The following is a 14,644-nucleotide window of genomic DNA, read 5'->3' on the forward strand; positions in this document are numbered from 1 at the left end:
AAAGAAACAAGCTTGACTTCAGCTTGTGTGGTTCCAAGTGCTTTCTTTAACATTGGGGGTAAAATTTTCTTGCAATATTTCCATGCCAAGTCATTTTGATAAGAAAACATGTTGGAATCCTGTAGCAGCTACTTTAGTTAATTATGGTAAGACTGCTGCGGCCGGAGCCCCCTCCCCCCCCCCCAAAAAAAACAGCTGCAGGAAATGTCATCACTTATGTTCCAGTTGCTGAACAGAGCAACTGGACCCACCTTCTGTCATGCAGCTGATGCTTGATAAAGTAGGGTTGGTGGTGGGAGGAGTCAAGTGTCACAAATCATGACTAAAGTAACATACACAGATACATAAATAACTGTTTTTCTTATTCTTTTCCCATTTCTATCAGGTTAGGGGGTGTTGGACCAGGAATTTTTTTTAGTCATCAAGTACTGATACAGGATTACGGCCAATTTTTTAATGAAAATCTTTTCAGTAGTGAGTTTTCTGTAAAATTAAAAGCATTGTTCTCATCTTCCCTTTGTCCTTTTTCCACCTATGCATGTTTAAGACTTATCTTTTTATGAGAGCCTATGTCATGGTTATGTAGCATAAATTGCCACATGCAGAATCAGTTGCGCTATGTAGTATTTGTCAGTGTTGACCAAACCTATAACATGCATCCATGGACAACAACTGGTTCCATCACCTTATTCCTCCACCAACAGTAGTCTAGATTAGGATTTTGTTTTGAGTAAATATGCAGAGGTTTGCACTTTCAAATACAATACATGATACTTTTGTCTCATTATAGGGATTTGGGTAGATTATATTAAGTATCCAGATTTGCTCACATTCTGTTTCTTTTTCTTTTCTTTTCTTTTTTTTTAGGCTTATGACAAACAAGTTGTTGCTCTCCATTATCATCATTTTGGAGCTAGCTATCCTGGGTGGCATTGTCTATTACAAGTTCTTCAGCTGAACTTTCAAGATGCACAGCTTTCTGCCTTCTTGTCTTCCAGCCACCTTAAGGACTAAACATGGACATTGCCAAGGAACAGTTCTTGAATTGGATGGATTATGCTTAATGTATTTGAAAGACACTATTGACATGCTGCACACTTACAGCATGTTCACCTGAGACATTCCTGGGAGGAAACATGGCTGAGGGGAAAAGACAAAGGACTTTCACATAAAATTGTATAATAAGAAAGTAATAAACATTTGTCTAAGCTGACATGCCTAACTATCAGTGCAACAGTTTGGTCACACAATGAAAAAAAAAAGAACTAGTCTCTGCAAAATTGGTGAACATTTCAGAGGGTAATTCAGTCAGCTCTTCGCATGTCCATTTGAGTAGATCAGCAGTGCTTTATATAATGCCCATTGTGAGGCATCCGCTGACACCTAAGGTCTTAAATCCGTACTTGCTCTTCACTGTCAGATTCATCTGGTGAATTGGGCTTTGGGAGATCATGAAAAACAATGTGTGCTCCTTCTCTTGTTTGGCCAAAGCATGTGGCAATCACATCTACTGCAAGATTAGTTGTTGCAGTCACTTCCTGCTGTGAACTTCCAAGTAATGGATTTACCTCTACAAGGTCCAGTGCTGAAAGAAGGCCTAGGAAATTAAAAATAGTCAAAAGAGAGAAATGAGAACTTAATTTTTATAAAAAAGATAAAGCAGGTAGTTTGTACTATATGCAGTGCCATGGGATCTTGCATAGCTATTATTTTTTCTCCATCGTATAAAAATGTTTAAACATCCAGTGAATGCAAGATGCTATGAAGTAGTAGTAACACAGTTCCTAGGATAAGATTCTATATCCATACTGCACTTAAGCCCAAAACACACTTCAGAAATAATCCAGTTTGAGCCCATTTTAACTGCCCTGGCTCAGTGCTAGGGAATCCTGGGAATTGTAGTTTATTGTAGCACCAGAGCTCTCGTAACACAGAAGGCTAAATGTCTCACAAAACTAGTTCCCAGAATTGCCTAACATTGAGCCAGGGCAGTTAAAGCGGTCTCAAACAGGATTATTTCTACAGGGTGTCAAGTTGCTTTTGTTTTAGTTGGAAGAATTTACTTCACCAATATTTGAGTTTAAGTAGGGAGTATGTATCAAAACAGAATTTTGTCTCATTACCCTTACTACTGTCCAGTCCAGCCAGCCATTAATTAACTTTGGGGAGAGAATAAAGGAAAAGAATCTAGAGTAACAGTAAAGGTAATGAAACTAATTGTAATGTAGCTGCCATGGAAGCATACATTATCTTTTCCTCCTTATATAGCATTACTTTAAGCTAATAGTAAAACATGCTTGTATGGTTTTTACCTGTGTTGTGTATTTCCTCTGAAATGTACATTCCTTCACGATATGTTAAGCCACCCAAGACAGGCGTCCCTGTTGATGGTGCCAGTGTTGGATCAAAGGCATCAATGTCAAAGCTCAGATGGATTGGTCTTTGTCCTCTGTGGAAGGAGAGTAATTTTATTTACAAATATAACCCATTTGCAGTATCATCTGCCCTAAACAGGTGAGGACAAACTAAATAATTATTAATGTATGAACAAGTTAATTATTTTTGCCTATCAAAATCTTTCCCTCAATTTTAAGTTACCTGCCCAAAAGGTGGTCAAAAGTTCTTTCCATCACTTTCTGGATTCCCAAGCAATCAATATCTCTCATTGAAAAATACTGGATACCATATTTCTTCAGGATATAGCTGTTAAAAGAAAACAGTTTATTATGTACTGTCTCTGAGCCCTTCTGAAGGCCCCTCTGATTATACAAAACAAAATGAAGATATATATCTATTTCTCATTGTGAGTTTTTAAAAATCTGTTATACAGTGGGACTGTCACCTATTTAAAAGGCTGATCACTGGGGGTTTCTAGGAGTAAAAGTGAAAGTAATTCACTTTTTTAAAACCAGAAAGAGTGGTCTGAGGGACTCTGGGCAAAACTGCATTGGGGATTCATATGGCCCAGGATTCTATTTGCCGCCACCCCTGTTTAAGTCAGCACATCTGTTACTGGTACCAATGGCCTATGGAAGCAGCAGAAGCCCAAGCCAGGTTGTCTGGAGAGTAACAATGAGAGGAATGCTGACCCAATCTAGCCTTCTCAAACTTACTGTTCAGCAGGATCAACATCCCTTAAGCCAATATATACAATATCTGACTGTGAAAGACAGGGTTTTAGCCAAGAAAATCCAGGAAGCTGTGGCACCTGTAGAAGAAGTGAAGAAAAAAAAATGTTCCTGAAAGAACTGGCATGGCAGATATGTTTTACTGTTCTCTATTTAATATAAACAGATACTTAGTAAATGGTTTATTGGATCCAATAACATCAAAAATCCACTACACTGATACCTTTATGGGCACCATATACAATGTTGAAAGCTTTTGAAGTTCCACCGGCTTCTTCATTAGGCAAGGTGTTAAAAACCATACAGGAGAACAAAACTGAGATGTTACCAATTCTGTATGCAGACAATAATAAATGGGGATGCTTCATGTTTTGGATACATATAATAGGTGATTTTTAAAAAATTGTTCATAAGATTACAGGTAATGAGGGTAACCTGAGTTGTGACATACTTGTGCCTGCCTTAGAAGACCTAATAAATCTGGTTTTATTTTTCATTATAGGAGCACCCAAGTGCAATTTCATTCCCTTGTGGAAAAGTTAATCTCATAAGTTGTGCTGTAGTTCCAGAACAGAATAGATCTAATTAACATAGTTCCTAAGTGGACAGCACAAGCCCTACTTACCTTATCTTGAAGCTCCCTTAAAAGAAACGAAACTGGCTGTCCGTGGAGATTTCCTGACATAGTGGTGAGTGGAGTATTGATATCAGCATGTGCATCAACCCAGATTACACATAGGTGTGGATAATGCCTTGTATGGCCACTGATGGAACCAAGTGCTAAACTGCAAACAAAGGGATTCAAGGTTATATATCCATCTTCTACATTAAAACAATTTTAAAATAAAAAGTCAAATAAGTGTGAGTTAATGTCAAAAGTGCAACCCGTGGGCGGGCAAAAACACTGCCCTCTCATAAGAATTCTCCCCCTCCCATGGAATTTTCCTTCAGTTCCTAAATTTCTGGCATTGCAGAGTGAGATAGTGAAAATGTTCAAATACTCTTATATTTGCTTTTTTTTGCTCTCCCTTGGTAATGTTGCCTGCCCGATTTCTTTAGATGCCTAAACTGTATTTGCAAACATTCAACTGAAATTTTAAGTTACTGCAATGCTAGAAATTTGGTTACTGAAGGAAAATTTCATGGGGGAGGGGTAAAATTATTTTGGGAATTCCCATTTTGCCCTCCCTGTAGCTACATGATATTAATGCATCATGAGGATGGGAAAAGTGCTTGGAGGCCAAATAATTATATCCTAATGGAACCATCATAGAATCATAGAGTTGGAAGAGACTGCACGGGCCATCCAGTCCAACCCCCTGACATGCAGGAAATCATAATCAAAGCATCCCTAACAGATGGTCATCCAGCTTCTGTTTAAAGACCTCTAAGGAAGGAGACTCCACTATGAGGGAGTGTGTTCCACTCTTGAACAGCCCTCACTGTCAGGAAGTTCTTCCTCATGTTGAGGTGGAATCTCTTCTCCTGTAGCTTGCATCCATTGCTCCAGGTCCTAGGCTCTGGGGCAGCAGAAAACAAGCTTGCTCCCTCCTCAATATGACATCCCTTCAAATATTTAAACAGAGCTATCATATCACCTCTTAACCTCTGCTTTTCCAGGATAAACATCCCCAGCTCCCTAAGTCACTCCTCATAGGACATGGTTTCCAGACCCTTCACCATTTAGTCGCCCTCCTTTGGACACACTCCAGTTTCTCAATGTCCTTTTTGAATTGTGGGGCCCAGAACCCATTAGAAGACCATTATATGGTATAGTCAGAGGTCTCTGCAATATATCTTAAAATGTCTAGATCGACATTTAGTCTCTCAAATATTTGCAAGTAGTTAGTTTCATCATTTGAGGAATTGTCATTAAATACTGGGCATGGTTTTTATTAGCTATTTTACACTATGCAGAACTGAACACCATTTGCTAAAGGAAACAACGATGAGCTAATCACTTTGATAATCACATTTTTTATTCAGCAATTAGTCAGTCTGTTGAAGAAAGAATGTACTTCCTTACTCTTTATGCGAAGCATAATACCTTATTTCATCCCTCACCTGTGGTCACCTCCGATGGTTACACAGCTATGACCAGCAGCCACTGCTCCATTCACTGTGTCAGCTAGAACTTGGTTAGCTAATCCTACAGAGCGTGGATATTTCACTAGGTTGTTATAGAGCTCATCATTGGGCACCTGTGTGAAACTTAAATCTCCCAGATCATATACCTGGCAACCTAGGAAGGAACAGAACAGAAGAAAGTTGAGTTACACATAATCCCAGTTGTCCAGCCATGATAAGACAGGAAGTACTAGTAGTTACTATTAAGTCTGCTAATGTACAGAAGTAAAGAGCAGCTTTGCAACCATGCCTATCGTTATGCAAGAATCCCACCTTCATATTTACAGAAGATAAGTATGTTAGCTAATGCCGGGATCTTCACTTTGACCACACATTTTTTCAGAAATAGTAGCAAAACAGATGGTGCTGACGTCATATGTTCCTGGTGAGGTTTCCAAACTTTATCAGCAGACTGATCATTGCAGCTGAAGACCAGCCATTTGGAGGGCAGCACTGAACAAAGTCTGGAGTAAACAGTTGCCAGCGCCCCACCAAGTGGAAACCATGAAAATCGACTCAGTCATTTCTGCTGCTGCACAGAAATAAACAGCAGCTTTGCAACCATGCCAATCGTTATACAAGAATCCCACCTTCATATTAACTGCAGCAATCCATAGTTCAAAACTTGTCGATTACAAGTCATTCCTACTAATGGTAAAACATTTTGTCTGCACACCTGTCTCTACTGCACAAGCTGGTCTTGATGCAGTTAACACACACCTCCTATGGTCTTATTAAATCAAATGGTAGGAGACACTAACTGTATGCTAAAATAGCCTACATAAAGAAAAACTACTATCTTGTGAATTTTGCAGGAGGAAAAATTGAAAATAGGTATTTATTTATTTATTCTTAAGCTTTATAAATGAAACAACATTCAGGAACTTGCATCACCTTTACTCATTGGTGCCATTACAGAGCTCCTTACTTTACAGAGAATGAGGTTATTTTTAAATAAAAATTAAGGGAGACAGTAGTACTTTTATGACTGATTTATACAAATTGTAACGTTTGCCACAAACCTCGAATTTTGCGTAAGGTCAAGCAGCGTGCTTGTTAATCTTGAGGTGTCAAAGCAATGCATCCAGTTGAGATATCAAAACTAACAGATCTGCTGCTTGCAGAATCTGTATCATCTTGCACAACCTTTTTAAAGGTTTGTTACCAGGGTCACAATCTGTATCTTTCTGTCTCCCATTACACTCAGATCCCAACCCCCACCACTACGTAACTGTACTTAAACCTTGTACGGGTACTTGAATCTTTTAAAATAAGCATCTTTTCAGTTGGTGAAAAGCGAAAGTCATTTGAGACAACAACTTGATCATTTCTAATAGATTGACAAAAAGAATTTGTCTCAGTAGTAGACTCTTGCATTTCTTTCCCAGAATAGTTACAAGGCAGCTGAAAGGCTTAGAATCAGGACTGATTCATTGTGCAGGCATAATGAGTCCTATAAAGTTGAGGATAACTCACAACACATACCTATGATAATGTCCCCCATTCCAGTTTATTAGATCTTTCCTGCCTTTTCCAGACTAGACATTTCATAGCCAGACAACTCCCTGCAAAGTAGCTTCTTTTGCCTCCCTCCATAGCTGTTTCACAAATAAGGACAGCTCCCAAATACAAACACAGCTTCATGCATCCCACTGAACCAGTTTCTCTACCAGCTCCTACACATATTCTGCCCCTGTCACAAGGTAATTGGATCCCCGGAGGACAGACATTTGCAACTCTGTCCTTCTCTTTCATCATTCCCTGAGAGGTCATCACCACTCCAGAGTTTGGGAGCACCATCTTAATCCTTTGCTATTTATTGGCCTAATACCAATAAGGAGGGGAAACACTGTTTGCAACCCCTTGCTGCCATTCCTGGGGTGCCTACTACCAGAGTTTAGAAAAGTCACTTTTTGGACCACAGTTTCCAGAAACCCCTAGCCAGCATAAGTACCACGTTGGCTAGGGAATTATTGGAACTCTAGTCCAAAACAGTAGAGTTTCCAAACTGGTGTCTACACATTTAAAGGGAAACTGGTTTCTAAGACCAGAAAGAAAAGTGAATCACCATTACTCTCCCATGCCTCATCCCTCTCTGATTTCGAAATTTCCAAAATCTGATCACAAGGAAACCATTTACAAGAAAGCTTAACTGTAACAATGGATACTCTTCGAATGATGCTTTAGGATTACAAACACCCCCTGAACATATGCCAGATAACCTGTTTTAGCTGACTTCTTGATCCTAGAAGACAGTATACCATTTTAAGGGTGTTTATAATGTGTATATCATGTTCTTACATAAGATTCCTAGTGTTTGCATTTCTAAACTGCTGCCCAACTTCTTAGCTTTACTACTACTATGTTATTCTCAGATTACTTACCAAGCCTACACAAAATCAATACTTTCTGTTCACTGCTCCACCTTCCCTAAAGGGGCAGGATGATCAATACATTATCGTCAATTACATAATCATTGTATTGGTGCAAGGGAAATAACAACATTGAAGCATAACACTCTGTTAAAGATTAAATCCGACTCTTATGTGAAGTCTATTCCCACATGAAGCCTTGTTCTAAAAGTGCTTTAGTTTTTGGCTCTGTCCTCCTTGAACCAGGGCCTGCTGGTTACATTTTGTGGCTGGAGGCGGAAGACAAAGCAGTGCTGCTCTGAGGCCAAGTACAGGCACTAACTAAACCAGCAACCACAGCATACTTCAACAGAAGAGGATACTCACCACATCCGAGGACTCTAGCTGATGAAATTCAGGGGCAAAAGTGACAAGCTACTGTTATTGCTCCAGCATCTGCCACCCAAGACAGCTGCCTCACTCTGTCTAGTGACACTATGATCCTAATCTTAAAAGGATAAACCAAACAAATCAGTCCACTATCACTCATTTAATCTACAACATTGCAACATGGGCTGATGCAATTGCAATGTATTTTGCCATCATGCATAGATATTATCGCAATGCCTAGCCTTGTAACTGAGAATGGTCTGACCTCAGATTTGCCCCTACTAACTCCTTAGCGGGATAGGAGTTTCTGGCAAGACACCAGATGTGCAAACTGTTCGTTACAAAGCCATTTATAGCCACAAATTCCCAACAGAAGCATTTTATCTGCCACAATCAAGAGCTTTCACCTATAAAAACAGCATTCTTCATACAGATGTCAATATACTAATTACTCAAATCAAGAGGAAAAATCTGTATTTTGCTTATTCCTGTGATTTAATCCAGTGAGGTAATGATTTTAAACCAATGGAATCAACAGTTGATACAAAGATGGAACATTTCAACCTCTAAATAGTTTTCAAGATATTTTAAAGTAAAGGCTACTGAAATGATTCATAGGAAAGTTTGACGTAATGAAACTAGCATTCAATAGGAACTAGGAGTGGCTAACTTATTACAAAAGATTATTTCTTAAGATGTTTTACACCAGTTCGTCACCACTTGGAAGTGAATCACATCTGCTCTGGGTGGATCTTCTGCTTTCCCCCCACTTCTCATTTTGATTTGTATTCTGTATGAGTCTCTTACTGTATCATCTTTTCCAGCCTCTTAGCTTTAAGGAATCTGTAACCATATGGTTTGCCCCCAGTTTAAACTAAACACAAGAAAGAGCATCTGTCTTTTTTCTCAGTGAAATTCTCAATTTAAAACTTTTTTAGGTTGCAAAAATAATCCAGATTTATAATGGGAGAGTGCTATCATCATTTGATGACGTTGTGCTTGTCACACTGCCACAATGCACTCTTTTTTAAAGCTGCACTTCTCTCATCAACCTTTGAGAGAACCGTTGTTCTGGTTACTAAGTATTTTCCTATGATATTTGTAAGATACAAACTCTCTTCCTTTTGTTAATGTTCAATTTCTGAAAGACACGACACAAAGGAATGGTGCTATATGAGAGGAAGGAAAAATACACACAACAAAACAATGTTATACTTGCTGTTTAATTAATTCTACTTGACATGCAAGATTTAGGATGTTCTACCACTCCATTCTGCTGCACACAATAGTCAGCATTCCAATAGGGACTTTGTTGTTGTGTGCCTTGTTGATTTATGGTGAACCCATCATAAAGTTTCCTTGGCACATTTCTTCAGAGGAGGCTTGCCATGTCCATCCTCTGATGCTGAGTGTGACTTGCCCAAGGTAACCCAGCTGTTTTTATGCTTGAACAGGGATCTGAACTCTTGTCTCCAGTAGGGACATCTGCATGTGCAAATTTCCCTTACGCATGTGGATGTCCTTTTTTCAGGTACTGTGAGGGTTGGGTGCTCAACAATGGCTCCTTTTCATCCTGGAGAGAAGTGACTAGTGGAGTCCCACAGGGCTCTGTCCTGGGCCCAATGCTATTCAACATCTTTATCAATGACTTGGATGACGGAATTGGGGGTATACTTATCAAATTTGCAGATGATATCAAATTAGGAGGAGTAGCTAATACTCCAGAGGACAGGAACAAAATTCAAAATGACCTGAATAGACTAGAAAGCTGGGGCAAAGCTAACAAAATGAAATTCAACACGGAGAAATGTAAGGTACTGCACTTAGTGTGGAAAAATGAAATGCACAGATATAGGATGGGGGACACCTGGCTGAACAAGATGGCGTGTAAAAGGGATCTAGGAGTCCAAGTAGACCACAAGTTGAACATGAGTCAACAGTGTGATGCAGCAGCTAAAAAGAACAATGCAATTTTAGGGTGCATCAATAAAAGTATAATGTCTAGATCAAGAGACGTAATAGTGCAACTGTATTCTGCTTTGGTCAGGCTCCACCTGGAATATTGTGTTCAGTTCTGGGCACCTCAATTCAAAAAGGACATTGAGAAACTGGAGTGTGTCCAAAGAAGGGTGACTAAAATGGTGAAAGGTCTGGAAACCATGTCCTATGAGGAATGACTTGGGGAGCTGGGGATGTTTAGCCTGGAGAAGAAAAGGTTAAGAGGCGATATAATAGCCCTGTTTAAATATTTGAAGGGGTGTCATATTGAGGAGGGAACAAGCTTGTTTTCTGCTGCTCTAGAGAAGGACCCAGAACAATGGATGCAAGCTCCAGGAAAAGGGATTCCACCCCAACATTAGGAGCAACTTCCTGACAGTAAGGGCTGTTCAACAGTGGACCACACTCCCTTGGAGTGTAGTGGAGTCTCCTTCTTTGGAGGTCTTTAAGCAGAGGCTGGATGGCCATCTGACAGGGATGCTTTGATGGAGGTTTCCAGCATGTCAAAGGGTTGGACTGGATGGCCCTTGTGGTCTCTTCCAACTCTACGATTCTATGATCCTTTCCTCCCTCTAGTGCACCAAACACACCCACACTTTTACTGAAAAGTCCCTGATGCTGACCCACATGGCCATTTTGTGCTTAATAGTGATCAGGTAGGATAAGAAAATCATCTGCCTACATCCCTATAGCCAGATGTGAAATGATGGTATCTGCCCTGAGATCCACCAGAGGTCTCAGTGTTGCTGTGGTAATTTTATCCTTGGCTATGGGATGTAGCCAGATGTTTCCCTTATCTTGCTTGGTCAGTATGAGGCAAGGAACAACCACGTGAGGTGGAGTCAGGGGCTTTTCAGTAAGACATGGGCTGTGTATATGGCTTAGCTTAAGTCTATATCCAGATATTTATGCTGTGCTGAGGGAATGTTGGATTGAGGGCTGCACAACAGGAACTAAAAATATATATTTACAGTTGGTTAAATTTGCTATGATTCTATCCTGCCCTTACATTTATTTATTTAACTGGATCTTCCAAAGTTTCTCCATCCAGGTATTTCTGCATCAGGTGTTCTGTTATTTGGTAATCACAATAATTAATGAGGCCATTTTACATTAATATATGCAGGCCTCTGGCTGCTTTTTGGCACTCAGTCTCTCCAGACTTCCTAGAACAGGGTTTTTCAGCTGGAGTTCCCTAGAATGCTCAGGTTATGCAAGAGGTTGCTAGGGTTCCAAAGACCATGATTGAAAAAAATAAAACTTTTTCAGCTACACATATAATAACTTTTATGCAAGGGTTCCCCGAAACCAGAAAATCATTTAAAGCATTCCTCCTGGATAAAAAAATCGAGTAAGGCTGTCCCGGACTGATCTCCTTCTGGCCAAAAAGTGGGTAAAATGCTTCTCATAGAAGTCTCCAAGAGCAGCAGTTCACCTTTGTTTGACTGCTTGTGGGCATTTGGACACAATGAGGCAGAAAAATTTATCATAGGACTCCCAGCTGACCACTGCTGTATGAGATGGCTGCTGTTATGTGGGCTTGAGTCACCTCCGACTTAGAAAAACCCTCTCATAGGGTTTTCTTGGCAAGGAAGTTTGTCATTGTCTTGCACTGAATACAGCTTAGAGCAGCTGGTATTCCCTGGCAGTTTCAGAGGAGCTGACCAGGCTCCCATAACTAACTTAGTTTTTATGATCAGACACGATTTGGTACCTTTAGGGTGGATTGTTATATTAGGCACTATACATACTGGCCTAAAGTGCGCCCTTGTCATGTGCTAGGGGTTGGCCGAGGGCGCACCACCCATAGGCGCCTCACCCCTAGCACATGACTAGGGCGTCAAAATGGCAGCGCCCTGTACACATGGGCACCGCCATTTTGACATGACAGACGCCTAGCATCCGCACGTCCCGCCGTCAAAATGGTGCTGCAGAAAGAACCCACTTTTTGCTGCATGAGGGAGCCGCGCAGTTCCGCTACAGCTCCCTTGCGCAGCAAAACAAGGCGTGGATAGACCTCCCTTTTTGGGAGGTCTGTATCCCGCCTTAGATAGCCATGATACAATGACAATGCATCTGAATATGGGATATAGCAAACAAACAAGAGCCACTAAAATAAAGCACAATCAGGGCCTCTAAATGGAAAACCTCTCAAATTCCACATTATCTCAATGATTAAAAAAGATTTGAGAAGCTTTATTCAGATTAGTTTACTTTTGAATTGCAAAAAGTTCTGATATCGTAAGCTTTCAGGATTTTCTTTTTTGTTCTCAAAGTTAGTTTCTTCTGGAGTGCCAACAATTTCAATTATATTTCTTTATCCCTAACAGTACCACAAAGCTAATTTTTGCATGAATCACAAGCACGGTGTGCATAGGGTGGGGTCAAATACCAAGTCATACACAAGGAACTAGAATAGTTCAAGAGAGCTTGGCTAAAAAACAACAACTATTCTGTCAATTAAATAACTTTGTTGTAATCAGAAACCTTAAGTGGAAGAAACTTGTGTTCATGACTAAGTCTTCTGTTAAATGAAATGGCACTTTAAAATATGTTTCTTAGCTGTATTGGGCCCCATGATCTTAACAGAGCAGCTCTGATGTTCTGAAGCAGCATGTTAAAATTTTGTATACATACAAGTGTAAGCATATGGTCGTCTTACTGGACAATCAAAATAAAGCTACCATTTGATCCAAACATACTGCATTTGTCATTATACTATTATATAAAGCATTGCCTATCAAGCCTTGCCCAAATCTGTCAGTATGCACAGCTTTTCCAAGACATGCTGCTTCCTGAGACTAAAAAAAGTGGAAAAGTTCTTGAGCAGAAGCTATTTGGACTCATAGTTGAATCTTACATCAACACTGATAATGAGACTGTCCTCCACCATATCTGCCAGAGTTTGGGATTTTTATTTTGGACTACTGCTCCCATAACCCAGTTGTGTGGCAAACACATCACTATCCTTCTATAGAGTGGAACATTAAGGAAATTTCAGAAAGCTGCCTGTGCTGCCACTCTTCAGGATTTGTTGCCTGAAATTATTGTGTCATTCTGCTCAATTGTAAGGCTGCCCTATCATTCACATCATGTCACCTGGCAGGGCACCCAGAGAAGGGCCTTGGACAGTGATCTCCAGATCTGGCAAAGAACAAGTAGGAAGAAGCAAGTGTCCAGGTACTGAGATCCCAAGCTATGTAAAGCTTTAAAAATATAACAAAAACCAAAACCAGCACTTTGAACTGAATTTGTCAATGTATTAGGTACCAGTGATGGTGTGATTTCCAAATTATCTCTCTCACAAACATCTTCTAGATAACAAGCGTCCAGAACATGTTCAAAGCCAGTCCCACACACAACCCCAAGAAATCCAAGTAAAAGTTTGTTATGTGCCTCCAAATCAACTCTTGATTTATAATGACCCTATCTAGTGCATTTTCATGGCCAAACAAGGATTCAGACCCTCACCTCCTGGAGTCCCAGTCCAATACCCAAGCGGCTATACCACACTGGTTCTGCACTGCCATGTGCAGGACCTAGCAAACAAGTATTTTTGTAGCATATGGTAGCTATGTGTTTATTTAATTATTTCCTTTGGGCCCCTTTGTGGGAGAAAGGCGGCATAGAAATGTAATAGTTTGTCAAACCATTCTGCACCTGAACAATGATGGAAGTTTATGTGCTATGAAAACCACTATACCCCTAAGTTTCAAATATTATGACTTCCCAATTTGTGACAAACTATTTCTGTTACAGACCTATTGGTAAGGGACATGCCTGACTAAATGAAAGGAAAAGTATGAATAGTCTCATATAAATAATAGACTAGCAAATGAGGCAGAGCGACTGCTTATAAAGCAAACTGGGGTGGGGTGGGAAAGAGGTGTAGTAGTTTAAGCTCGACTGGATAGACCCCTTCCGCCTTTGGTTGGTTCAGCTATGCTGCTGAAGTAAGATCCAGCAGCTACTTGGGTCAGGGCCCATATGTGGAGTGAGGCAGCACTGTCTTGCATTTTGCCACAGGTAGAACAATGTCATAAACTGGCCTTGTTCTTTATTACCATATTTTATTTTTACTTCCAGGGAGAGGCACTTGAGGAATTTTTCTGCCTGAGGCACCCAAGTAGGCTAGTCATACAGACATGGCAGGGAAACTGGGACAGAGAGGGAGGGGATGACATATGAAGCTCCCCCTCAGGCAGCAAAACACCTTTGCTGGCTTTGTTCTACTGCAGCTGATACATCAAAAAGGGCTTGTTTTTTAAGATATGAACATCCACTGTTATGCAATACCTGTCTCACACTCAACCAGATGCCACAAACATATGCAAAAGAGTTGAACAGCTTTAGTCAGACCTAGAGTAGGTATTAAGTGTTAAGATTTTCCCCCACCTCATGAACCAGCTCAGCTATCTTTCTGAATTCCCCCCCCCCCCCCCCCCACACAAAAGTAAGATCATATCTAAGGAAGGACATTGCCTCTGGGTATGGAAGTTGTTGTTGTTGTTGTGTGCCTCCAAGTCACTTTTGATGTATGGCAAACCTGAGGCAAGCCTATTCTAGGGTTTTCTTGGCAAATTTCTTCAAAGGAGGTTTGCCATTGCCCTCCTCTGAGAGAATGTGATTTGCCCAAGGTCACCCAGTGGG

The 14,644-nt window shown here is 40.4% G+C and overlaps 1 protein-coding gene across 1 annotated transcript in view; it reads right to left on the reverse strand.

Moving 5' to 3' along the window:
- Window positions 1-1,162: 1,162 nt before the first annotated feature.
- ARG2 (arginase 2) overlaps window positions 1,163-14,644 on the reverse strand; it is a 181,836-nt gene continuing 168,354 nt past the window's right edge. The window contains exons 3-8 of the mRNA XM_042438862.1: window positions 5,193-5,370; window positions 3,754-3,913; window positions 3,114-3,208; window positions 2,599-2,703; window positions 2,313-2,449; window positions 1,163-1,597 (exon numbers count right to left, since the gene is read on the reverse strand). Of these exons, the coding sequence (XP_042294796.1) occupies window positions 1,392-1,597; window positions 2,313-2,449; window positions 2,599-2,703; window positions 3,114-3,208; window positions 3,754-3,913; window positions 5,193-5,370 (881 nt within the window). The 3' untranslated portion in view covers window positions 1,163-1,391. The remainder of the gene's footprint in view (window positions 1,598-2,312; window positions 2,450-2,598; window positions 2,704-3,113; window positions 3,209-3,753; window positions 3,914-5,192; window positions 5,371-14,644) is intronic.

Source organism: Sceloporus undulatus, chromosome 1 (assembly GCF_019175285.1).
Source record: "Sceloporus undulatus isolate JIND9_A2432 ecotype Alabama chromosome 1, SceUnd_v1.1, whole genome shotgun sequence".
Taxonomy (NCBI): Eukaryota; Metazoa; Chordata; class Lepidosauria; order Squamata; family Phrynosomatidae; genus Sceloporus; species Sceloporus undulatus.